This window comes from Pararge aegeria, chromosome Z (genome assembly GCF_905163445.1).
Source record: "Pararge aegeria chromosome Z, ilParAegt1.1, whole genome shotgun sequence".
In the NCBI taxonomy this organism is placed as follows: domain Eukaryota; kingdom Metazoa; phylum Arthropoda; class Insecta; order Lepidoptera; family Nymphalidae; genus Pararge; species Pararge aegeria.
The window spans coordinates 21,516,721-21,543,883 of NC_053208.1; the positions used below are offsets into that span (position 1 = coordinate 21,516,721).

Consider the following 27,163-nt stretch of genomic DNA (forward strand, 5'->3'; position numbering starts at 1 on the left):
TATGTGACAATTGCTAAAAAAAAAAACTATGAATAAATGACGTTTAAAAGATACCTTATGTTAACTATATTTATCGATACTTCGTGCAGCCGTTAGGATTATAACTTGCAAATTGACGGACTTTCATACAAACTTTCATCGGCATCGATTTATACTTATACTATATAAGCCTTCCTCCGAAAAAGCTTTATCAAATGCGACATAAAATATAGCGATGCGAGGTGGGTAAAACCATCATGCAAAAAAAAAATAAACTCTTCAGCTTTATTATCAGCTTATAGAATGAATGATAGAATGAATGAATGAATACACTTTTATTGTACAGTACAATATGGTAGAACGTACAATTTGGCAGCCTTATATTATATATCTTATATAATATAAGGCTGTAAATAAAATAAATAACACGATGCTTTGCGTTAAGCTCTTATTGCACTAAAAAGGCAAGACTTTCATAGGCTAAACGTCACTTAGTTTTTCAGGCTATTTAAGTGTTTCTTTGTCAGTGCAGGATTACTGGTGCATCAGTAAAGTAGCACACGTCGTAGGACGTCGGGCAAACCGCTAGCGGAGCTACGGAGCATCCAGAAACAGCGGAGTTGGCAGTCTACACAGCTGAGCGAGTAGACTACACAGCGGAGCGGGCAGTCTACACAGCTGAGCGAGCAGACTTCACATCGGAGCGGGCAGTCTACACAGCTGAGCGAGTAGACTTCACAGCGGAGCGGGCAGTCTACACAGCTGAGCGAGCAGACTTCACAGCGGAGCGGGCAGTCTACACAGCGGAGCGGGCAGTCTACACGGCGGAGCGGGCAGTCTACACAGAGAAGTCACATTCAGAGAAGACCCTTGGTTATTTTTCTTTCCAGGTATGTAAATTGTAGCTATCTAAAACTATTATTTAACTTACTGATATCATTGATGATGAGAAAGTCAAGGCTTGGATACAATAAAGTATGTAGGCGTTTTTTACAAAGACAGTTTAACCTTGCATGCATATTTTAAATGACATTATTGAAATAACATTTTAGAAAACCAAACAAAATTCCGTTCGTTACCAAAGATAGCCAAATGACACGAGGTAGACGTAATGTTTAAGTATATCTAGATTTATTTTCGTAAGAATATTATTTCTATTTATTTTATTTATACTCTTTATTTGCACACAAATAAAAACACAGAAGAAGAATAAAAGAAAACACAGACAGAAGAAGTATACAAAAGGCCTTATCGCTTTGTAGCGATCTCTATATTATATTTTTCATTAAAAAAAAAATATTACAATTTCTCGTATAATTGCGTATTGTGTCTCCGTAAAATATTATAACAATAATTTTTATTGTAATAGTTTGTTTTCTCCGGTAAGCCTTCAGTGCCTGAGTTTGGTAGCTTTGGATATCTGATACTTAAAAATCCCGTCAATCCTTCGCCCCGGAAATATGACAAACCAACTAACACGGTTTCACTTTTATATAAATAGCAATTTATGTATAATATAGCAGTGCCGTGTCGTATATTGTATTATGTTTCCATTAAATTCCGAGTACATATCAGCGTTCACGTCGAAAGCCGAATATTCCTGATTGAGCGAACGACAAGTGAATTGCGTGCGATTATTAATTCTACGTCTACCCCCGGTCCGCACTTGGCATATGAATGAGATTTCAAATGCCCCATCAAATGCCAAATCCAAATAATAATTGATCTTGTTACTTGTAGACCGCGAGGTAGCTGTAATAAATCATCACCCATCTCTTTTTAAGTCACCGGCATCTAGGCCACCGATTTTGATTGGACTTTCATTAATATAGGGTACTAGCTTTTGCCCGCGGCTTCGCTCACGTTAAGTTAAATTTTTGATTTGTGTTTTTATTTAAAACTACAAAGGTTTAAAAAATGTCTTCCTGCTAAACTAAAAATATGAACGTAAATTACTTAAAAAATCAAAAACTTTCATTTATATAATGATTACTTTTATAATACGATTTCATCCCCTATTTGATGCCTTTTGAGTTGGACTTTTTAAAATTTGTGAACCACTTATTTCTTTATTTTTAATCGAAAACCTAAAATTAAAGTTTCATGTATGTACCTTGAAAAATAAATTACTAAATTAAGGATTTTATACAAACTTACATCCCCCCTTCCTCTTAGGGTTCGAATTTTTAAAAAATCTTCTCTTAGCGGATGCCTACGTAGTAATAATTATCTGCGTGCAAATTCAACCCGATCCCTCAAGTGGTTAGAGCTGTGCGTTGATAGATCATTCAGTCAATCAGTCAGTCAGTCACCTTTGCCTTTTATATATATAGATTATTTATTTAATTGATCCTGTAACTTGTAGACCGCGGGTTAGCTGTTATAACTCATAACCCATCTCAGCCTGTCAAACTCCTCCCCCATAGGAGAGAGACTTCCAGACCCATCTACCTAATCTACTAAGGGTATGCGGGTTTTAAAGAGTTTTTCAAGCCACTGATTATCACGGGACTTTCATTAACATAGGATATTTTTTACTTAATTGATTCTGTTTTTTGTAGACCCCGAGGTAGCTGCAATAATTCATCTCAGCCTATTACAGTCCTCTCTCATAGGACTGACAGAGCATAGACCCTACATAGACCATCACATTGTTTTGTCTCGGGAATTTTCTAATATGGGCTTAAGAATTCTTATCATATTATAACAATAACGTTTTAAAAAGTTTTTCAATCCACTGATTTTTACGGAACTTCTAATAACGTAGGTTATTTTATTTTAGTTATCAACCCATAAAGATCAAGCCTTTATGAGTAAGGGTTAAAAGGCTGTATTAGAGAAACATGATTTTCTAAGTAAAAAAAATGGGGTTAGGTTTACCTTTGTGGTATCCACTTCAAAATCTATAAACCTTTATTTTTTAGGCCAGTACTACCTGAAAACAATATAAAATGTGATAATATGATTAAAATATAAATTAAAATTAATTAAAAAGGGTCACCAATAAGGGTAAAAAAAATAATTATATAAAAGTATCGAATACTTTTACGCTTTAAATTGAGAAGAATCACGTTAACATTTGTGTTCTTACCGGTCCAGAATTCTAACGACTGTCTCTTGGATCCTCACGTATTTCCTATTACGTATTTTCGTAATACCATAGTCCACAATCACATCGTACTGTCGACAAAGATGTTGAGGTCGTGATACAATGTGCAGTTGCGACCTCCACCACTGTGGAGGCAACTCAACAAATGCAAACTTTGTAAAACAGTAGTTTTTAGGGTAACAACGGATCCTATTACTAAGACTCCGCTTTCCGTCCGTCTGTCACCAGACTGTATCTTAGAAACCGTGATAGTTAGAGTGTTGAAATTTTCACAGATGATATGCAAACAGTGTTAGAACACGTGTTTGTACAGCTTTTTGTGACAGAGGTCTTCCGGGGAAGAAATATCGCCATGCTTATTTCTACCGCTGAACAACATTGTTGTAATTACAGTCACATGAGGTCTGACACCTTTGCCTCAAATTGGTGGGCACAGGGCGGCATGTTGCAGGACGTGCTGCTTGCATGCCCTGTGAAATGTTGCTCTGTTTATAGGCGATGGTTTCCACTTTCCATCGTGTGTGTCAACTGCTTAGTTCGTCAATTATTACTATTAATATACTAAAGCCTTTCACTGGAAGGTCACCCGCTGGTGAGTGAAGATGCAGTCTCAGATGGTAACGGACACACGTGTTAGAGGTACGGCAAATATTTTAAACCTATATAAAAATAACCTGAAATAAAAAAAAATTGCCAATTTGCCGCTGCCCGGGATCGAAACCTGGAACTCCCACTTAAAACAGCTCTCACTACTGAGGGTCAGAAGGTAGTCAAGACATATAATTTATTAATAAAGATAATATTGCAATCATTCCTTGCTTTCATGTTTTGGCGCACATCATGGATTTGAAATTAGCCAAAGAATTAAGTATTCCACTAGTTCGAGAGCTACAATACCACAGACAGACACACACACATACAGACACGCAAACTAATAACAACTCGTCATTCTTGCGTCGAGGGTTAAAAAATAAGATAAGATTCTGAATAAATGCTTAGTTGTCGGCTTTAGGTTCAGACTCATATTGTTCCAACTCTTGCTTGCGGTGGTAAGAACACTTTAATAAAAAAAAAAAAAATATCTATGATGAACTCGGCGAATCCTAGAATACATCAAAGCAATTGCATACTGATATTGGATCCGTTCATTCCACGAACTTAATATACCAATACGTTTTGTACCTTGATTCGACTGTCCGTGTCAAAGTACATGTTTCTTGTGCAGACGTTACCCATTCGCTGCACATGACATTGTAATCTTGCGATTTTGGTTGCGAGGTTTGGCTCATCAAAGATATTACTGGACTCAAAGCTGTGTCAAAAGCTTTCTCAATTACACCGGAAATCAAAACCAAGTCTATTTTATGACAGATAAGATGACCCTTATGTGTACCCTTATATGACGCAGATATATGACGCCATATCCTAGAACTAAAAATAATGTTTGTAATTATATTTTATCCGTCTACAATAACTGTCACACTTATACAGCTGAGCTATTTTTATATTTAAATTTATTTAAAATAGGTATTTAGGTAAAAAAATAAAACTACATTTGGTGCAAATAGATAATAAATACATGAAAGAAATTAGCTACAAAATAGTATTCAAGTTAAGTATATATTGCCACAGAGTACAAAACAATCTGTATTCTTAGGTTACTGGACGTACTCGTAAACGTAACAGACGGCGGCGAGCGGACATCGAGGTTGTAAAAGGAACAGCATCACAGTCAGCATAATGGCGGCAGCGTGCAGCAACGACTTCATTTTGCTAATACTGCTTTAATTTATTATAAATTAAATAAATTTATTTATTTATTTAAATTTATCTATTTAAATAAAAAATATATAAAAAATTTAAAGTGAAGTTACTATGCTCTCGCTTATAAACTTTTAAAATAGGTATTTAGGTAATAAATAAAAAAAAAATCTAGTTATTGTACTAGTAGATAATAAATACATGAACGAAATAAGCTAAAAAATAGTATTATACTATTTAAATAAAAAATTAAAAGTGAAGTTACTTTGCTCTCGCTTATAAACTTTTAAAATAGGTATTTAGGTAAAAGAAAAAGAATCTTGTTTTTGTACCAATAGATAAAAAATTAAAATTGAAGTTACTTTGCTCTCGCTTATAAACCTTTTGAAGAGAACTTCTGCAATGATTATTGCATTTAGAAGTAGGATATTTAATGTATGTTCTGACTGGATATGTTGCGACTTTAAATTTTGTTAGAACCATCATATCAACCCATTACCGGCCCACTACAGGGCACGGACTTCCTTCCATAATGAGAAGTGGTTAAGACCCTAGTGCACGCTAGCCCTGTCCATATTAGTGGACTCTACACACTTTTGAGAACATTAGAACTCTCACGCATCCAGGTTTCTTCACCGACATAAATGCATACAAATAAATAAATATCATTTTATTACCGTTAAAATAAGAGAGCATTCATCCGGTTCTCAGTCTACGACCGCATGACCTAACTTTCAACCTTCCCTGTGAGCATGAGCTTTTCATTCGTCTTTCCTGGCATTGATACTAAATTAAAGCGTTTATTCTGCAGAAGATACAAGTCGTATCTAACTGACAACGTCCTAATATTAAAACCGCCGAGTTTTTAATATAGAGACTTTGGGTCCCGCCTTCGCACAAGATTTGCTCACTCGCTTTCGCTTCATTTTCTCATATAAATCTCTGTATCGCCAATGGACCTAATGTTACGGGTTTTAGAGTCGCAAATCCTGAACTTCTGATTTTAGTTTTACAAACTGAATCGTAGGCAATTTTTAGCTTTAAATGTATTCTAATAAGATCCATCTTAATCCCATGTTCAAGTGTTTCCATACTCGAAAATGACTTTCGATTGCGAGCTAGCAAATCTTCTAGGTACTAAGGCTGCAGCAACAATTAGGTGCAATAAAGTACAAACGACGATTTAATGAGGGAATCTTGTATCATTTGCCATCTGTCAGCGGAACGGCGATTTCCCATCAACGTCTCATAAAGCAGTCGACCACCAAGGAGAGTTACTTACTGATGTGCGTTCATGTACAACTGTGGTAGCGGGTGAAGCAGCGATAAATATTATCGGATATAGTAGGTACTATATCCGATAATATTTATATACTAATTGCCTTTTTGGTGTAGTGATTCTTTCAAAATTTCTTAAAAATGGTCTTTATTCTGTTAAAGAATTTTCAGTATTAGCTCGGAGTTACAAATATGGTACCTATGCTATCATTATTTTTAGGAAAACAAGGTCTGTTAAATATACTTTATCTTAAAATTAAAACTGCTTTTAACGATGATAGGAAGGCCCCGGATTACGCGCTGTGAAAGTCATATTTGACGACGATTTTTACTTTTAGATTAGCGTCTGCGCCTATTTTCTATTTATAGTAAGTAGAGATTAGAAGCTTAAAAGCTGGTTTAAAAGTTTATTGCAAGATTCCCGGTATATGAGTTTTGCTGAAATTTTGTGATACGTGGTACAGATACAAGATTAGTTCGTAACGGTCGTACTGGATTGTCTCTAGCTCCTAACTACCATCATAAACAGTACCTTTAGAGATATGTACCCTCGCATTAGTGAAGTCATTTTAGAGTATAGAAACACCGTAACGCCAATGTAAAATAAACTTTAGCGTCATCGAAGTAAGGTATACTTTTGTCTACAGTTTACAGATAGCGATTCCAGTTTAACTTTGATGATCTAAAAACTAATTTAAAGCGAGTCACACTAGGTGCATATTACTTAATAGTGTTTTGGTATGCGTCCTACTTGATAACGATACCTGACTCTATGTCAATATGTATGTAACGATACTTCTCTCTATAAAAATATGTAGGTATATGGAAAAGATACGTAAGGAATATTTGCCCAACTTACTATGATAGTAGTATATAGAATTTTGTTAATATTTAGATATATTATATTTTTAGTTTAGTTTAGTTTCGTATATTGTACCTTTATTTGACCTATATCACAATTAAATCATCTTACTCACATCCTGGGGTAGCTGGAAGAGATCTCTTATAGAGATAAGCTTTCCTTTGTACACTTTATGTACATATGTTCATAATCACAATTTATGGTACTTAAATAATAAATAAATATGAAACTAAAAAGTAACCATACTATTATATCTACCCAACATTATTATCCTGGAGTGACCTACCAATATAAATATAAAAAATAAATATAAACATACTACGACAATACATCGCCATCTAGCCCTAAGCGTAGTTTGTGGAAAGGGTATTAAGATGCCTGATGAATATTTTTATGAATTATATACATAAATACTTAGAATATGCATATAAACACCCAGACACTGTAAAACATTCATGCTCATAATACAAACATTAGCCAGTAGTGGGAATCGAAACCACGGCCTTGGGCTCAGAAAGCAAGTTCGCTGCAAACTGCGCCAATCGGCCGTCAAATAGGGGTAAGATGCGCGATCATATAATTATGTAAACGCAATTTATTTTATCTTATTTTTTGGCGTAGATGATATCTATACTACTCATCTATTATATAAAATTCCAGTGCCACGACGTTTGTGCGGGATTAACTCCAAAATTACTGAACCAATTTTAACCTTTTTTTTTTTATGTGTTTTATTCTTAATCAAGATTGTCCATTTGTTGAGAAGGCTCTATACACCATCATAACTTTACTCTACTACGAATAGGAGGCGAGAATAATTTTTTTTTGGAAAAAAAGGGGAAAAAGATTCCTTTTTTAGAGCTTTTATGACATATATATTTGAGCAATGTAAACCGTTAAAGTCGGAATTAGTCCCATTTAAAAGGTCTTAAAAAATCGGTCAGCACAGCATCGTTTATACTTTAAGGTTGCAATTAACCTATTTTTCCTACAATGTGTTTATTATTTGCGAAGGTGCTCTTGCATAAGCATGGTTATTGTCCAAATAAGTGCTTTTGTCATCATAATAAAAAAAAAAACTGAATCAAATACGAACGAAGTTGCAGGCAACTCATAGTTAGCAATTCATATTTGTACCTAACTAACGAATGTTTTGATTATACAGATAATATATTTATAAGAGATAGATATTTTAATTATAAGACTGTTACAAAACTTAAAAGTACTGTCCTTTTCGATAATAGACACATTGCGTTAATTATTTTAAGTGATGTCACTTGTGTAGAGTTAAGAAATTTGAGCAGCAAAACACAAAAGGCAGGATTCCGGGGTGCTTTCGATTCGCTGCGACCAAGTTCTGGAATCCTCCTTCGTTCCATACATTTGATAATACTCTTAGCGAAAAAGTATTTAAGCACAAGCTAAAGAAATTCTACCTTAGCTTACAAATCTAAGCAGATAGATTTATCTATGCCAAATGTTTGAAATAAATAAATAAATAGAAAGTCATTCAATCAGTTTATTTGTTGTTTTGTTTATTTTTGAAATTTTTAATTTTTTCCTACAATTATTACTATTTTTAACTCTTAGTTATAATAATAACGCAACGCGCGACGCTGTTGTTTGCTCGGTTCGATACTGGAGAAGACTGAAAATCAGCGCCGAGCCCTGTTGCCAATACAGCATAAGGCTGAGTTTGCGGCCATTTGCCATATTGTTAATAATAAATTGGTTATAATTTAGTTCGAGTTCTTGTATTAACAATAGAGTATGGCAACAAAGTATTATTCTATATAAATAAAATAATAAATAAATATACTACGACAATACACACATCGCCACCTAGCCCCAAAGTAAGCGTAGCTTGTGTTATGGGTACTAAGATGACTGATGAATATTTTTATGAATTATATATACATAAATACTTAGAAAATACATATAAACACCCAGACACTGAAAAACACTTAATGCTCATCACACAAACATTTTCCAGTTGCGGGAATCGAACCCACGGCCTTGGACTCAGAAAGCAGGGTCGCTGCCCACTGCGCCAGTCGGCCGTCGACACCTAAATATAAACACCCAAATTTAAAAAACACTTAAAAATTTATAAAAAAAAAATCCTTCCTCCACTTGCGGGGCTTTTGAATGCCCAAGCAATCGGTGGTCAGGGCTCCAGAGTAAGGAACCTCTTCACAATACGCGCCGTTTCAAGGACTACTGCCTTCTGTATCCGACCCTTGATCCAACATCCAAGCGAAAGCTTCTTAAGTTATTGGTCGAAGCTTTTCGCGAGAAGACCATTGACTGAAACGACGATCGGTACAACAACGGTCGACTCAACATTAACAAAGTATTATTATTATTATTATTATTATTATTGTTGAATGAGCAGCAATGTGCGGTCGGCCTTACGCATCGTGTAGTCGCTAAACACAGGCTAAAGAGGAATTACGCCGCCCATAACTACGTGTTAACTTTAATTATACAAACTCCGTTACGTATACCTAATGCTATGGAATATTGGAGACTGCTGTCTGTGTTATCTATACATTCAATAAACTAGCGGTCCACCGTGACTTCGCTCATGTGCAACTTTTGAGAAGTTCCCCATAGAAACTAACCTTTACTTCGCTGTTTTACACAATATCCCGACCCACTGTGATGTCTGGCCCGCAATCGTTAAATAGGTACCACCGAAATAAGGTAACTACGTTTCTTTGGCTTTTAAGCGTTATGTTTTCGTTAAGAACTGGCTGTCAAATGCCTAAAGATTTTTTTTATCCAACTAGTAGTTCCAGAGATTAGGTAAGCGTTCTAAAAAACTCTAACTTTGTCATTAGTATCAAATGTACCTTGATATTTGGATTTTTTTTTATTCTTATGGTTTCTTGGTAAGCATCTCGCATTTAGCAGACGACAGTAATTATTATACCTCTAATGTTTTTAGCGTTCTCCAGAAAATGGGAAAAAGTTTGTGAGCTAGCAACATTCCGCGGGATTGAAAGACTTAAAGTGCAAGTGAACATTTTCACTGTTGTACACAATGTACACAACATTGTGTACAACAGTGAAAATGGCTAAATTTTCTTGCTGAAAATTTTCTATGTTCCTCATTCAATCGATATATATAAAAGAGAAAGTGTGTGGGTATGTTCCGTATAGGCTCCGAAACGGCTGGACCGATATCAATGAAACTTTCAGGGAATCTCCGGATTGACCTGGCGAGTAATCCTGTAAAGTTTGGTGACGATCGGAGCACTCATATTTTTGAACTATCAAACTGACAAATACAGCTTTTATTTACTATGATGATATTCTATTGTTGGGTGTACATGGGTGTAGATAATGAACTTCACCCGCTCGAGAAGAGAATAGAAGAGAATGAATACGGAGAGAAATAAATGATTTAATATATTATTAGACTTAAATTAAAATTTTAATGATGTAAGTTTATTGTTTAAATAAAATAAAGCAAAATCTAGCCCGGCGAAGCGGGCTGGGTACGCTAATGCTTTATAGGGATTTTGATCTGTGGCATTAACCAACATATTGTGTCAAACAATGCGCGTGGATAAGTAATAAAGTTAAAACATTTAATTTCATGCCTCTCCACAGACTATAAGTACCTAATAACAATTAACAGTTTTACGGGCAGTAAAGATTTTAAGTGTATTAAAGTTTTGTTTTATATTTTTTGGCGCCTGCATCTCTCTCAATTTAATTTGTTGTTATTATTTTACTCGGCGGGCGATGGAAAGAGCTATGCCAGAAGAATCTCTACGTGGTGAACAGATTTCGGAAATCCGATGGACGCTGGGTCCATAGGTTTTGGAATGGTGACCCCAAACAGGTAAACGCAGCGTTGGTCGACTCCCAACGAGGTGTACAGACGACATCAAACGAGTCACTGGAAATAGCGGCATAGGATTGTGGATTTTGGAATGGTTGAAGTGATGATGAAGATAATGATTTTTGCCCATTTTATGTTCTGCAGTAGGTACGTAGATACATACCAACTACCGCGGAGAGCTAAGTCCCTCAACCAAATAAGCCTTTTAAAAGGTGCGAAAAAACAATATTTATAAACCGTTTAGCGGGCAAACCGGGAAGGGGTGGGTGTATTGGAATTGGACAATTTGTTACTATCTCTTTTTAAACATATAACGCGAACGGTGGAGGATGTGTTTTGGTACTAGTTGAAGTTTATATAATGCAGAATTGTAAAAACCTATAATTTTTAAATTGATTGGAAACACTACGTTTGTTTTTAGCTGGTGACCAATGACACTGAGCATCATTGGCGTGCACTCAATTGGCGTGCAGCAATAGCTCAAAAACTCTACCGAGAGGTAACTGTTTGAGTGCTTTTTCACGTGCTTGTTGTGTGCATCTGTGCTATTATGAATAATGAATGAGTAAATACACTTTCATTGTACACGACATAAAAATACAAAAGAAATGTTTATTTCCAAAAAACAAATTAAAAAAAAATTTTAATTTATGTATATTCATTTTGCAAAGAAAGGTTTGACAGAGTACACTTTCAATTGTCAAACTCTGTGGGCTCATTCCGGTGATTCAATTGATTCCAGACAAAAATATAAAATTTTAATGTTAAGTCAGTTACTTAGGTTTGGTTGTCTGAAAATGATCTCATTTTCAGACAACCAAACCAACTAAATAATGCTTCATAAAAAAAATTGAAATGAATTAAATACCTTTTTCCACAAACGTGAAATAAAGTAAATGATAAATTTTGTTAAAAGATTTTTATCTTGTTACACCAAAAAAGTATAACTTCTAACGCGTGTGCACACTCGTTTTTTTTTTATAAAAAGTCCTTACCTTATGTGATAATAATCGTTGCAACCCGCCTACTCTCATAAGAGCAGCATCGTGGGTCTAAGCTTTACAAACCCCCCCTACCCCCTAAAAGAGGAGGCCCAAATCCAGCAGTCGTTAATAGGATAATGATGATTTATAGAACCCTAAAACGCAATACGGATTTCAATAACCTACGTCATCATCAATCGCATGCTATTAATATGTTGGGCACAGACCTCCCCTTTCGTACGAGATAGTTATTAAACAACGCTATTCGATTACAACTTTAACTCTTCGAAACTAAAGTTAAGGTTGCTCCAACAACAAAAAAAATCCTGAGAGCGTTTATAGACACCCGGTAAAAAATATGCCAAATCCAAAACAAGATTTATTCAATTTGGAGACATGTACCTTTGTACTAATTTTATGGTTTAAAGTATACTGACACTTTAAGTTTACTTAATCATTGGACTAATTGAAAGGGTTTTGACTGATGATTGTAGTTTACGCTATTGCTGTATTTTATATTGTAAGTGTTCACTACATTAGTTCTAAAGAATTTCAATTTTCTTATTATTTGTTTGTTAATTTTATAGTACAATCAATGAAACCTATATTTTTAATTTGAAATTACTACTCCACACTAGTTACAACTTACTCCAAAAACGGGGTAAGTTGTAACCAGCGAAACTTTCCACAAAAAGTGCCATAATTACTAATTGTATATAGATTCAGGAAAAAATATTGTAGTAATACATTTCCAAATACATGATTACTCATTTAAAAACCTCTTTTCAATTATAACACTCAATAGTTTAATAACCCAATAGAAAAAAAAAATTACAACTAGCCCCTCTCTCCCCTAATATTATCTCTGTATCACCAAAAAAAATCACATCGATTAGTATAGAGGTACATACATTTGTTTTTATATATATTTATTACATATGTTTATTTTATTATATGTTTATTTAATTATATTTTGTATTGTAGTTTTCTCCTTTTTTTTTGTGTTCTCGCCTGTGCATGTTTTATTGTTTACAGTGCAAACAACCACCCACTTTCATATTTCCTATTATTACTTTCACCAAGGGTTGTTTGTAAGAGATAGCTTTTTTCTTTTCTTGTGTGTTTCTTGTATTGTTTCTAAGTTTGTGCAATAAAGTATTCTAAATAAAAAAAAAAAAAACAATTTGGAGCATGCTTTTGGAAATACTTAATTTAATTGTACCATGACAGCCTAAAAATACCAGCAACTCAGATTTGACTTTAAATCGTACCCTAAGAAAAAATACGATAGAGGTTTTATAAATCTTTTACAGAATATTCGAACTTATTATTATGCAGCTGTGGTGCAAATTTGCATGCATGTGTTTGATGAACGATAACTGCATTGGCTGTACGAATGTTAATATTGCGACCGCGGAGCGCTTCAGAGAGACTTCGAACTAAAACCTCGGATGTATGAGGACATGGATGAGGGAATTATGACAGTAGTAACTTGAAATTCAAATTCAAAATTGGTTTATGTCAAGTAAGCCTAATATAATATAAGCACTTTTGAAACGGCGGGTCTTGGTTTTTAGTGACTCTACCATCGGTTTGCAAGGCAGATTCACCGGAGAAGAAGCCAGCAAAAATATAGAAAATGATATTTCTGAATTTTGAATTGGAAATCATTTTTCTATTAGTGTGCAGTGTGACCGAGGTACCAAGCAACCTTGTGATTAAAAAAATGTGCATAATGCATTATTTAATGAACTGGCGCAGTAGGCAGCGACCCTGCTTTCTGAGTCCATGGCCGTGGGTTCGAGTCCCATAACTGAAAGATGTTTGTGTGATGAACATGAATGTTTTTCAGTGTCTGGGTGTTCATCTGTATATTATAAGTATTTATGTATATTATTAATAAAAATATTTAACAGTCATCTTAGTACCCATAACACAAGCTACGCTTACTTTGGGGCTAGATGGCGATGTGTCGTCGTAGTATATTTATTTATTTATTTATTTAATTTCTTGTTTCGTTGTTTAATACTTCGGTTTATTAAACACATTATCTTGAACACATTATTTAAATAAAGACACAAGTAGATAAAACTAATATTAACTTTGGTATGTTGAAAATATAGCATATATCTTCTTAGCCTTTACCATAAACTTGAACGGCAAAAGTAAATTAGAGACGTTCCAAGCCTGAGCATTCATTTTAAAGTCTCTCGACATACCTGAAGTGAATCAATAATACGTCCGTATTTATGTCAAAATAAGCAAAGAACACAAGTTAATCTATACTTATAATAAAACCGTAGCTGGAAGATTTCTGTGCATTTAATATATTTTGATTTTTTGATTCTTTATAATTGATATTGAGTCTTGACTTAATTTCAAATTGTGTCCAATGAAAAACAGGTTTCAAAGTACCGCGTCCGCTGTCTCAAGTTCTAACCTCCGTGGCCCACCCTTGCCACACCGGCTCTTGCTCTCTTTGTGAGGGCTTCACGTTATTATTGAAAACAACAAATCGCTGAGCCTACCGCTATTGCTACGCTTTCACCTCGCACAACTTCTCAGCTCACTAGCCGCTCGTCGCTCAGCTAACAATACTGTGCAAGAAAAATTGGCATTGCTCAAAGGAGAGTTTATAATTTATAACAAACACCTTTCTTATAATTGTATTAAAAAATCGCATTATAAACCTTTTTTCATAAAATTGTAATTAACGGATTAAGTAAATTGCACACCTCGCATTCGCAAGGCAAGCAAGAACGTCCTCCTATTTGTGTCCCTGTAACCTGAGGCGGAGGAGTTAAGGCTGATGTACTCGTAGGTACACCAGCAAACACACCCTTCAGATTGTAACATAGCAATGTAGCTTGGCGATAAGCATGGAGATAGTACTCACAGTTCCACAGAAAACTCGGATGCTAAAACTCTACCTGCGTTATCATTCGATATAATCCATCTTCCGTCTTTCGCGACACCTATAATTTGGGTATTCTCAAATCAAGAGTGAATACGCATCTTCTAGGCAAGCGTGCTTCATTTTAGGCTGTATCATCACTTACCATCAGGTGTGATTGCAGTCAAGCACTTGTCTATATAATTAAAAAAAGAAACGTTAAAAACGTCAATAGCATACAATTGAAGTGTTTGGTTTAAAATGATAGTTTTTCTTAGCAATTCAGATATATTATATATATTCACATATACAGTAACAAAATTAAAACTGCATGGTACAAGACTCTCTCACATAAATTAAATAAATAAATAATAAATATAATAATAATCATTTATTGCAAAATACAAGTCAATAAGGTTTTACATGTTGATTTAGGGTACAGTGTATTGCCAGTAATTTGGCATGCAATTTTACAAACGAGTTATAACCGCCCAACTAATTGAGTCAAAAGAATATAAAAATAATACTTAGATCAATAAGTTGTCACATTAATTAAAAACGATTAAAATCTTATTTTGAAATATAATAATAAATTTGAAATAAAATACTACTAGACTATACTCGCATCGCCATCTAAACCCAAAATAAACGTAGCTTGTGTTATGGGCACTAAGATGACAGATTATTATTTTTGTGCAATAAAGTAATTAAATACCTAACTAATTACACAAATAAGACATTTCAGTGTCTGGATGTTTATCTGTTTCTTATAAGCATGTATATACATATATACCTATCATTAATAAAAGTATTCATCAGTCATCTTGTACCCATAACACAAACTACGCTTACTTTGTTTGTTTTATTAAGTGTTTTCTTTACGTGAGCAAGTATTAATATTTAGATTCTCATTTTGGTATGCGGTTAAAGAGAAAGGTTAATAGTACTTTTTTGTTACAATTACTTATTCCCTTTCGTAGCTAAGGAAGTTCCATTTCAAACACATGTCGTCCAATTATTATCTTGTCAATACCAATAATTAACAAGGCATTTGTATCCACATGACTCATTATTATAGACAAGGAGTTTAATTTATAACGCTGGTTTTTCCAATGGAAAGCAAAAATAATGTTTTTAGTAGAGTTGTTAAGTAATACAATTATTAATAAATAATAAGTGATGAGAATGAAAGTGAAAGCCTAGTGGTGAGGGTTCCGGCCTCTCTTTTGGGCTTTTGCCTTGGATTTACTGGTCAAACCTTTTTAAAGTTCTGTGCTTTTAGGATTTAGCCTTTGATTTACTGGTCAAACCTTTTTGGAGTTCTGTGCGTTTAGGATTTAGCCTTTGATTTACTGATCAAACCTTTTTAGAGTTATGTGCGTTTAGAATTTAGCCTTTGATTTAGGTACTGGTCAAACCTTTTACAGTTACGTGCGTTTAGAATTTAGCCTTTGATTAACTAACTGGTTAAAACATTTATTAATACGTAGGACCCCATTCGTTCTGTTTTATTATACCATTTATAAAAGGCATCTTTTAACAGTAAAAGTTTTCTAGTATTAAAAGAACTAGCCTATGTATTAAATTTTAAAAATACTTTAATGCATCGCCAAGAAATACTTTTATGCAATATAGATATATATATTGCATTAGAACTTTTATTATGAATGTGTAACAATAAATTGATGTTTGGTTTCGCGGTCGCCTTTTAAAACTAAGTAATCTTGGTAAACATGTACAAGAAAAACGTTTTTCTAACCGGCATACAAAATAGTTCGTGCCATGTTCTACTTAGCTTAGATACGCTTTTAGTCCAACAGTGGACAAACGCCTCTTCGAGTCAAATGCGAGTCGAGTTCGAGTTAAAAGCTAAGAATTGTTGATAGAAAATAGGTTGAATTTTTCATTACATTTCCAATTAGTGGAACTAACCTTCAATCAAATGCCATAATTTTCTTGTAGGATGACGATTTTTTGACCTTTACTATGCAGGTATGTTACGTTTGGTCGATGCTCATCAATTTTTTATTAATTGAACCGATTTTGTTGCACAATAATTTGCGCTCATTACTCGTCCACCAGCATACCAAATGAAGTCGCTCTGTATTATTACCGAATCCCGTTATTATAAAATAAGGAGGCATAAGGTTATCATCAACGACAATTTTATAGCTGGAATAGAATAATGGCTGTTCTATATCATTCCGGTTCAACAATGAATCGCAATTTACCTAACTACGCAGTGCTGCAAAGAACAGTCACTTAACCCATTTAGCAAATGAGTCGTTGAAATATGATTACGGCTTGCCTTTTTATTTTCCAACAAGAAAACGACACTGTTTTGTCTTTAAACGGAAAAGAAACGGATTTGTGGCTCCCGTGCCGCCCAGTAATTGAATTATATCATCGATTTTCCATTAAAATGCTTTATGGAATGAAATGTTAAAGTCTAGGTGGGGCGACTACGTGGGCTGCGGTCACAGTGATAGCGGCCGTGCTGTGTGTGTTCGACAGCTCCGCTCAGACGAAAACAGAGGACTCGTCCAGTTATTTTTTAATTACTGACACATGGCCATGTTATAAAAATAAAGTACCTGAAAACAAATGAGGTTCGTTTACAAATTACGATTGACAGTATAATGCCGAACGCCATTATCAGATATGTACCTATACATCAATACCATCCTATTTTAGAAACTGTTTGTTTCTAAACGATTTTTCAAATCAGACTATAATAAATAAGCCGTTTAGTTGCAGTATAGATAAATAAATACCGACTGCAGCCATGCGCCATCTGTCAGGCTGATTTGTGAATCTAAAACATCCAGGGTGCCACCCAAACACATACAAAAAAAATCATTCATATTGGTTCAGCCGTTTAGGAGGAGTTCAGTGACATGCACACGTACAGTAGAGTTATATATAAAAAGATATGATTTATGTATATATTATTTAGTATTAGTATGTAAAGTATAATATGTAATGTATTTTAATTATTTATTTTTAAATTGAATTTTTCATTATTCCAGTTATCCCATCTTGCAGTTTTCCGCACCTAATATACTTCATCAACCAAAGGTTGTCTGGAGATGATTGCTCCAAGCGATAAGGCTGCCTTTGAGGATATATATTAACTTACCTTTTATTTTTTCTTCTGCATATGCAATGAAGACTTCCTATCTATCTATCTAGTTTGTCGGGCACCAACAGGTCATATTTTTTTTTACAATAACACAATAATAAAACAAAAGAAAATTTAAATTCAATGTATTTTTCATCTGAATACTCGGCATCCGTTTCGAAAGTTTTCTCCCAGTGCAGCCAACCAGTATGCACTGGCACTGCGGTACGTGCCGAGTCTTTGAAGTAGCTGCCATTCAGCATGAGTGACTTATTGCACGTGGTGATAAGAAGTAGCCGTAGCTGCCTATGGGCATGCGTGTCTTAGCCAAGCATCCAAGCTTTTGGAGCTGACTAACCTACCTTCCAACTATTATTTAACATCACTTGCTTTATGGAATCCTATTTATTTGACAGCTACGGTGACATTTTCGTCTTTCACAAATAGGATTCAGAAAGACGTATCGACATAAAGTTTTATGAACGTGCGGTCATACAAGCAAACCTCTTTTCGCTTCATCTATAAATAAATAAATAAATATATAAATACACTACGACAAAACACACATCGCAAAGCCATCACCAACTCGGATAGGCAGCGTTCCGGAAACATCGTGACATCTTCTCGTCCAAAATCCCTCAGTGCCTGAAGACTAAAGTCTTCGAACAGTGCGTGTTGCCAGTGATGACTTACGGAACTGAGACATGGCCGCTAAATATGGGCCTCATAAGAAGGCTCAGAGTCACTCAGCGGGCGATGGAGAGAGCTATGCTGGGAGTGTCTCTACGTGATCAAGTCAGAATATTTTTATGAATAATATACATAAATACTTACTTAGATTATACATATAAACACCCAGACACTGAAAAACATTTTCCAGTAGTGGGAATCAAACCCACGGCCTTGGACTCAGAAAGCAGGGTCGCTGGCGACTGCGCCAGTCGGCCGTAAAAATCAATAACTCTTAACTAATATTATAAAGAAAAAATATATTTTTTTGTTTACCTTTACCTGAATATTTTAATTAAAGTATTGGTTGTCTATATTTTTCTAAACAATAATTTTGACTGTGTGGGGCCGAGTTCGAATCCCTGCTCGAACCACTAACTACTAATAGTTAGTGGTAACTGCTAACAGTTATGTGCGTTTTAAGTAATTAAAATATCACTTGCTTCAACGATAAAATCCATTAAGCTACGATAGACGACGGCCTAAGCCCTGCGTTAGACCGGTATTGGGTTGATATGATGAATATCCACTGAGTGCGGGTAGCGATACAAGCCTGAAGAAATACATAAAAATGTGGGCTTTTAAAAACTCAACAATCTTAATCACAACTACCATTACCATTTTATCAGACATATTTTTCCAATTCACATCAATTTGTTTTACAGTCGTATTAATGAATATATTATTTAATAAAAATTTTGCTTAGCTTTTAACTTATATTCGTAAGTCCGACCCGCGAACACTAACACTACACCCCCACGCTTTGTCCAGTATAGAAGCACGAGAATTCAATCTCGAGGTTGATGTGAAGAAATTCCTCGTAAAAGAGTACTTTTATCTCTTACGTACCTATTACATACAATATTTATCTATAAATGATTATATATAAAACATCTATATACTCGTAGTCACGTATACAACTTTGCGTCTGATCGGTTTATAGCATCGTTAAGCACACAGTACGGTGTACCTAATCGTTCTTAAATTTCGCAGCTACAGTATCTAATGGACTTATAACTTAAATATACGTATTTATAGCTATGTATTTTTTGTGTATACGTAGGTATATATTATTTTAAGTGACCCTATTGCCAAATTGAGACTTTTCCAGGAAATCAAAAGCATGAAAGATGAACAAAGACAAAAAAAAGATGACATTTTTATAGATGCATGGATGGTAATACAATAGGTAGATATCATTATAGTAGAAATCATAGTCCACCACTCTAGCCAATTAGATGTTACTTAACACGGCCTTGAGGACATTTAAAACGCTCATATCTTCGAAAAGTTATAGGTGCGTGCCGGAGATCAAATTCGGTCCTCCAGAAAGGGAATCCGAAACTTTACCCACTAGGCTATAACCGCTTATAAATTATTCCTATATCTACACTTATAACATAAGCGTAATAAAAAGAAATCCGTACCTTCGACTTCGATATAGCGATAAAACCACATTTGCACGCCCTATTTTCTATTCTTAGTTACTTCTGTGTTTACTTTGTATAAAATGTGTGTGTAGCTGAGTGCGGAAAAGTTTTCCAACAAGCCAAAAATTTACATGTTATCATATAGTATGTGTGTACCGTATATATACGAGATATGATAAGTAGGTAATAATTATTACAATATATCATCTATCATCCCCGGCCATTCAATATCCAACAGTGTGGGTGTGACCCACCACAGTTTTCCATTATGGATTGGTGGGCTTCACGATAATCATCATATGTTAGTGCAAGCTATGCTATGAGTATCGTTGATCGATCGTATCAGAAATGAAGTGATCCGTAGTAGAAAAGAGTTGACGATACAGCGCAACAAGTTGCAAAGCTAAAATAGCAAAGCGGCTTTTACGACCGCCCTGTTGCAGTGGCAAGCGGTGTGCTTTTGTAAGTGGGAGGTCCTGGGTTCAGGTAATTTATCTTCTTATTTTTGTCCCTATCCCAGGCTATGTGAGGTCGGCGCAACATGTCGTGGTGTAAGCCCACGTCCGGATGACATTAGAAGTCGTCCCACTCTCATACTCACACTCTTTTTACACACATCACTTATGTTCAAAATTAAGAGACGTGAATTAGCTTTAGACGATGTAAACAACTATCTCGCTAAAGTAGTACAATGGTTTGAAGCTAATAATTTGGTTTTAAATGAAAATAAAACTAAGTGCATAAAATTCACATTACCAAATGTTAAACATGTAAAAACCACTATACTACTTAATAATGAGGAATTGAATCCGGTGGATACCACAGTATTTCTAGGAATAACGTTAGATGCTAAACTTCAATGGGGCCCTCATGTAAATAATTTATCGAGTCTAGTCTATTTTAGTTACTTTCACAGCATTATGTCATATGGAATTTTACTATGGGGTAATGCTGCTGATATTGGCACTATTTTCGTGCTGTAGAAGAAGCCGTTCGTGCGATCTATAAAATGGGTCCGAGAGAGTCATTGAAAGATAAATTTAAAGATGTTAAAATAATGACACTCTATAGCCAATACATATTTGAAAATTTAATGTATGTTCACAAAAATATATCAAAATTTAAAAGAAAATGTGACTGCAATAATTTGAACGTTAGAAGCAAAAATAAACTTGCAGTGCAGTACACTAGACTACACAAAATAAGCAATTAATTTAAAGGAAATTGTATACAATTTTACAATAAATTACCGGTTGATAACTTGGGGATGTCACTAAAGAAGTTCAAAGTTTGTATTAAGCGAAAGCTTATAGAAAAGTCCTATTAAGTATAAAGGATTACGTAAACGATAAAAAAGCTTGGGTGTAAACAATTGCTCTTACCAGGTTGCTTCTTAAATATTTTCTAATAACAATGTGAGATGGTGATAACAAAAAGAACACCCGGCTAAGTTTGTTGTGGGCTTCTTCTTAGACCAGGGCGCGATTGGAACCCTCGTAGCTTTAGTTTTAAGTTTACGATTGTAGTTATCGCCATCACTACTCACTGCTATGTACACATTTTGTATATAATAACGCATCAAAAGTGCCATCTATGTGCCTATTTGAATAAAGAAAAATTTGACTTTGACTTTGACACATATCTCTCTATACATATATATCTCTTCTTTGGTCATTCATTTGGACATTCTTCTGGTAACATGACTTTCTCTCTCTCCCCCCCCCCCCCCCCGCATTACATTAGCATAGCCTATTACTTCTCATTTTTTATTCTACTGGCGCTACTTTTATACTTTCCCTTATATACTCACTAGCTGATGAACGCTACTTCGTCTGCGTTAAACTTCTGATTTGTCCTGAAATTAGAAGATGCTCCGGGACCGCCTACGTTTATGAACGTATACGTCCAAAATATTCATTTTCATCACACAAACATTTCCCAGTTGTGGGAATCGAACCCACGATCTTGGACTCAGAAAGCAGGGCCGCTGCCCACTGTCACAATCGGCGGTCAAATATTAAAGTATTAAAGCATGGTGGGACTAAGATCTAAATGCGCAAAAATGTTCGAACCGAACATATCTATTGAACAAACAGACGTACGTTCACTTTTATAATATTAGTATGGATTGCTCGAGCCAGGAGTCGAACACGATACCTCTCATCCAGAGCCACAGTGCACAGCGATGCGCTGGGAGGTCGCATGTGTCCGGTCGTCGGCACATTTCAATTGCGCCATTACCGGGAAGCAGACAGCGATAATTAACGTCTTTATATAAATATACCGGCTTGACAAATATTAGCTCCACGTTGGTTTATAATGTTACGAGCACAGAATTAAGAACGTACAGAAACCGTGCACGACTAATATTGATGTATCCAAAACCGCTCCACTTTAGTATGTTCTCTCGAACAAACGGTTACTCATTCACTTCGTACCACTTGAAATTGACAGTAACTATTTTACCTCTAATGTTCTAAACGTTCTCTATAAAACGAAAAACTGGGAAACATTTTTAGAGCTAGCAACATTCCGTGCGTGTAAGGTGAGACGTAACTAACGTAAATGAATAAAAAAAACAAATGTAACACAATGCATACAATAATGGCTGAATGAGGATTCTGTATGATCTTAATTCAATGGTAACGAGTAGGTACATATCATAGTGCTATGGTTTATGATGAAGAGAAAAAAGTACACAACATTAGTATAATAAAAAAAAACTTTCATAAACTACCAAAACAATGTAAATGACTCTCTTAAATCTTAAGACCTCCGACAAATTACAACCGATTTAAATAATTATTTTTGTACTATAGAGGTTATAACATGTGTTAAATTTTGCCCAAACTGTGGTTGGAGATAGAGGACAGAACACCTCAGCGGACAGCAGCAAACTCCTCGTTTAAGGCTTAGCGATACTGAATACTTTAATTTTTTTAGATGTACAACTAAAATTAATGCCACATCAAAAAACAAAATCAAACGCAGACGAAGTCGCGGGCAACAGCTAGTCTATAATATAAAGCGTAGTTAACTTTTTTTTCTTTATGTAGCCACCACCATAAAACCTGCATGGCATCACACATTTTTTTATATTTATACCCGTGCAAAGCCGGGCTGGTCGCTAGTAATCTCATAAATTTTACGTGATGCATAATTATTATGGTAGAGACGCGCGTTTCGGCTTAATAAACAATGAAATATAATGCGCTGACTAAAAAAGATCGAAACATAACTTGGAACCAGTGGCGTGCATACCCTGTGGTATACTCTGTGCATACCACAGGCCTCAGGGTATGCAGATGATATAAAAAAAAGAAAATCTCCAATAAGAGTTATAAAAATTATAACTTGAACTTGGGATTTTCTTCATTTTATATCTGCATACCCTGTGCATACCCTCTTTGCACGCCACGGCTTGGAACTGTATCATCATCATCATATCAACCTGCCAGCCCACGATAGGATACAGGTCTCCTCCCACAATGAGAAGCGTTTAAGGCCGTAGTCCAATACGGATTAGTGGACTCCACACGCCTTTGAGAACATTATGGAGAACTCTCAGGCTGGTTACCTCACAATGTTTTCTTTCACAGTTGAACCAAGTGATATATTAATTCCTTGAAACTGTGTGGGTGGTCGGAATTATTGCATTTTTCCTTGTAAGGTATTTATTACCTACTGTTCTTGGTTCATTATATGTTAAACTAGCGGTGGCCTCCGATTTCGCCTGCGTAAGTAGGTACCTATTTGTTTCACAGCTAAAAAATAGTTTCAACTCCTACTCTCAACCTTTATTGAGTTGTTGTAAATAAAAACTTTACGAGGTATTTTGTTTAAAACGATGCAGAATTCAAAGTCCCAACTTTGAAAACCGGACTTTTAACGTAAAAAGGTATCTTTTAGGTGTGAAAGGGGGTTGGATACCCCGTTTCACCCCTAAAATATAAAAGAGAATCTATTTTTAAGCGGATACTAACACGATATAATGAACTTACCTAAATAATAATGCTTGTAATTTGAAAAAAAGCACCTCTCCTAATGACTTTGAAGTGGTAGCTAAAAAAGTAGCCTTTACAAGTCCCAGTGCGATTTTCTATCTGACTGAAAATACCGTCAAAGCCGGCACAAACATACAGACAAGAAAAGAAAACATTGTGTATACCATAATATGTTGTTAATGTGGTAAGAATGAAGGTATAACTGCAACACAGAGCTGAGTAGGTGACCATTTAAAAACATTATTGTGAAAATATAGTTTTTGTATTTAAGTTTTTTTTTTTAAATATTTATTTTGTATATTCTGTTTCTGTTTTCTTTCGAAATTCTCGGATTTGACCACCAAAGGTTTTATTAACATAACTATTATATATGGTAATTAGATACCACCAAACTGAAAGTTGACATGTTTTTAGTAATAAGATGTTATTTGCATATAATAAAAATACATTTAATTTTAATTATTCGAATACTTAGGCCTGCTCATTCGATATAATTTGTTTCGTTTTAGAAATACTGATAGTAGTAGATATTCTGATTCAGAAGTAGATATTCTTTACCATAAAGTATTTAGTGATTTTTTTTTCTTCATTTCATTAAACCAGGGGTGGTGGTAGGAGATAACGGTGGTAAGTGAAGATAGCAATGGCCTTAAATGTTAAGGCTATGATAGTTGTATAGAACCCGGACTTATAACGCGTACCGAAACGATGTATTATTGAGTACACACCTACCACCAAAAAATGGCGGATTACATTACGTTACAATACGTCAAATTCTTTCACAACTTTTTGAATATGTGTATCAAATGAAAGGGCTTGACGAGCAGAAATCTTGGATTTGAAATTTGTCATAATATATAGTATACTATGACAAATTTCAAATCCAAGATGGCTACAAAATAGTGAATTAACTTTTTCACAACTCTCTCAATATAGGTATCTAATGAAATTAAAGGACTCGTCTAGTAAAATAATGTCGAATAAGGTCGGGGGTTTTATAATTTTTTATTCATAATTTCGAGAATTTAGATTTTTTTTTTTAATTTTTCGTAATGGCGGACAACAGGCTGGTCGCCATTGTCACAATACGATAAGAGATGGCGCTACTGGCTACAAGAAATTAATCAAGGCAATGCATCGTTATACCGTAAACATGCTAATTTACCTATGACTTTTTTATAACTTAATTAATAACGTGTAGGCTACTAGAGGTTGTAGTCCGAGAGATAGTGGGAAAAAATAAGGCGGGATGACCGCACCGCTCTTGCACATGTGATTTCCCGTAGGCAAACGATAATGAGACCAAGGGGCAATGAGTATACAAACACTATAATAAACTCTGACGCTGCGACTCAATGGTACCTCTCTATTTCTTCTATGCGATTCTGCGTTCCGGGGCTATGTTTATAACTGCCTAGGTTTGTGGCAGTTATATTAACATGGCAGGTTATGTGAGATTGCATAATGGGCCAACTTGTAATGGATTAAAAAAAATGAAAATATTTTTATATAAATAAATAAGTGTAATTTTCAATTAAAGAATGAAAACAATAAAAGTAAGAAATAAGATAGGGCGGTGGTAGGACGGCATGAGAGCGTCACGCCTTATACCGTGATGGCAGAAGTGTTCGACTGCATGCAATCGGTTGATCCATTTTAGATTATTATTCAAGACACGCACGGCAATTGACTATTAAATAAATATATCTTAATCGATTGAAACATTTAAGCTTCCGGCTCCCAGACTACAACTAGAGGTTACGATTTGGACCAGTTTATGCTACAATTTAATTTGATGACCCTTGCGTGACCGCGGTTGTCGTCACATACTTTTATGAGTGATGTAAAATAATGAAAAAATACCGGATGAACATTTTTATGCGGCACGTTTGATTTAGTCTCTGTGTTTATGATTACCCACGTTGTTTGACACGGAATGTATTTGTTTGTATAGCCCTGCTATCTCACGAAGCCCGCTTGTCTAAGGTTGTTGTGCATAGGTACCTAGTTAGGTAAGTACACGTTGCTTTTATACATATTAACCTCTTTGGTGGGCACATAAGCATTACATGAATACATTTTGTATAGTTTTCGCAAAAGTATAATTTTTTTTTTCTGTTGGTGGAAAATCTATATTGCTACCTTCGACCGTTGGGCAGGATGGGGTTATGTGGGATTCCCCCCTCTAAAGGTGGTATACCCAAACTAAAAATCACCACGGTACGTCCCTCTTGTTGACTATGTTAGACGCCCGGGAAACCGTTGTGCAATTACCTCCCGGACGATGTATGGCACAACGTATAAACAGGTGCCAAATCAACATTGTGCTGCATACGCCATACAGTGGCAGCATATAAATAATAAATAAATAAATAAATATACTACGACAATACACACATCGCCATCTAGCCCCAAAGTAAGCGTAGCTTGTGTTATGAGTACTAAGATAGCTGATGAATATTTTTTTATGAATATAATACACATAAATACTTATAGTATACAGATAAACACCCAGACACTGACAACACAAACATTTTCCAGTTGTGGGAATCGAACACAGGACCTTGGACTCAGAAAGCCAGGTCGCTGCCCACTGCGCCACTCGGCCGTCAAATGCACTTAAAGCGAACAACCCAGCTTTCTTAGGCCCTACACATATCCCACTACAAAACATCGACTTATGTCCAGCAGTGGGCATCCATCGGTTACGATGATTATCGTGTGATGACGATGATGACGATGAGGTAGAATTCTGCAATTTAGTTAGATAGGAAGGTACTTAACTACCTTGTCATCATCCCATCCAGTGGCGTGCACAAGGTCTTAAGCCAGCCATAAAGCATACATGCCATAAAATTGAAAAATTCCCCTCCTTCACTAGTTATATTAGGTAGGCAGTGCTTTTGTGCATGTATCAAGTGCACGCCACTGCCCATCCACTGTAGCGTTCCTTAAGGAAATTTTATCTCTATCGAACTAGGTAGGTACCTACTAACCTAATCTCAAAATCTCTATAGGTAAGCTATTTGAGTTTAAATAATACAATATGTTTAACGCGTTTATAATATAATCGTCCTAAATTTAGCCGTTATCATCATCCTATCAACCCATTACCGTCCCAATACAGGGCACGGGTCTCCTCCCATAATGAGAACAGTTTG

The 27,163-nt window shown here is 35.3% G+C and overlaps 1 protein-coding gene across 1 annotated transcript in view; it reads left to right on the forward strand.

Moving 5' to 3' along the window:
- Positions 1-27,163, forward strand: part of LOC120636658 — a 533,873-nt gene that overhangs the window by 52,618 nt on the left and 454,092 nt on the right. Inside the window, exon 4 of the mRNA XM_039908219.1 lies at positions 549-869. Coding sequence (XP_039764153.1) covers positions 549-869 — 321 coding nt within the window. The remainder of the gene's footprint in view (positions 1-548; positions 870-27,163) is intronic.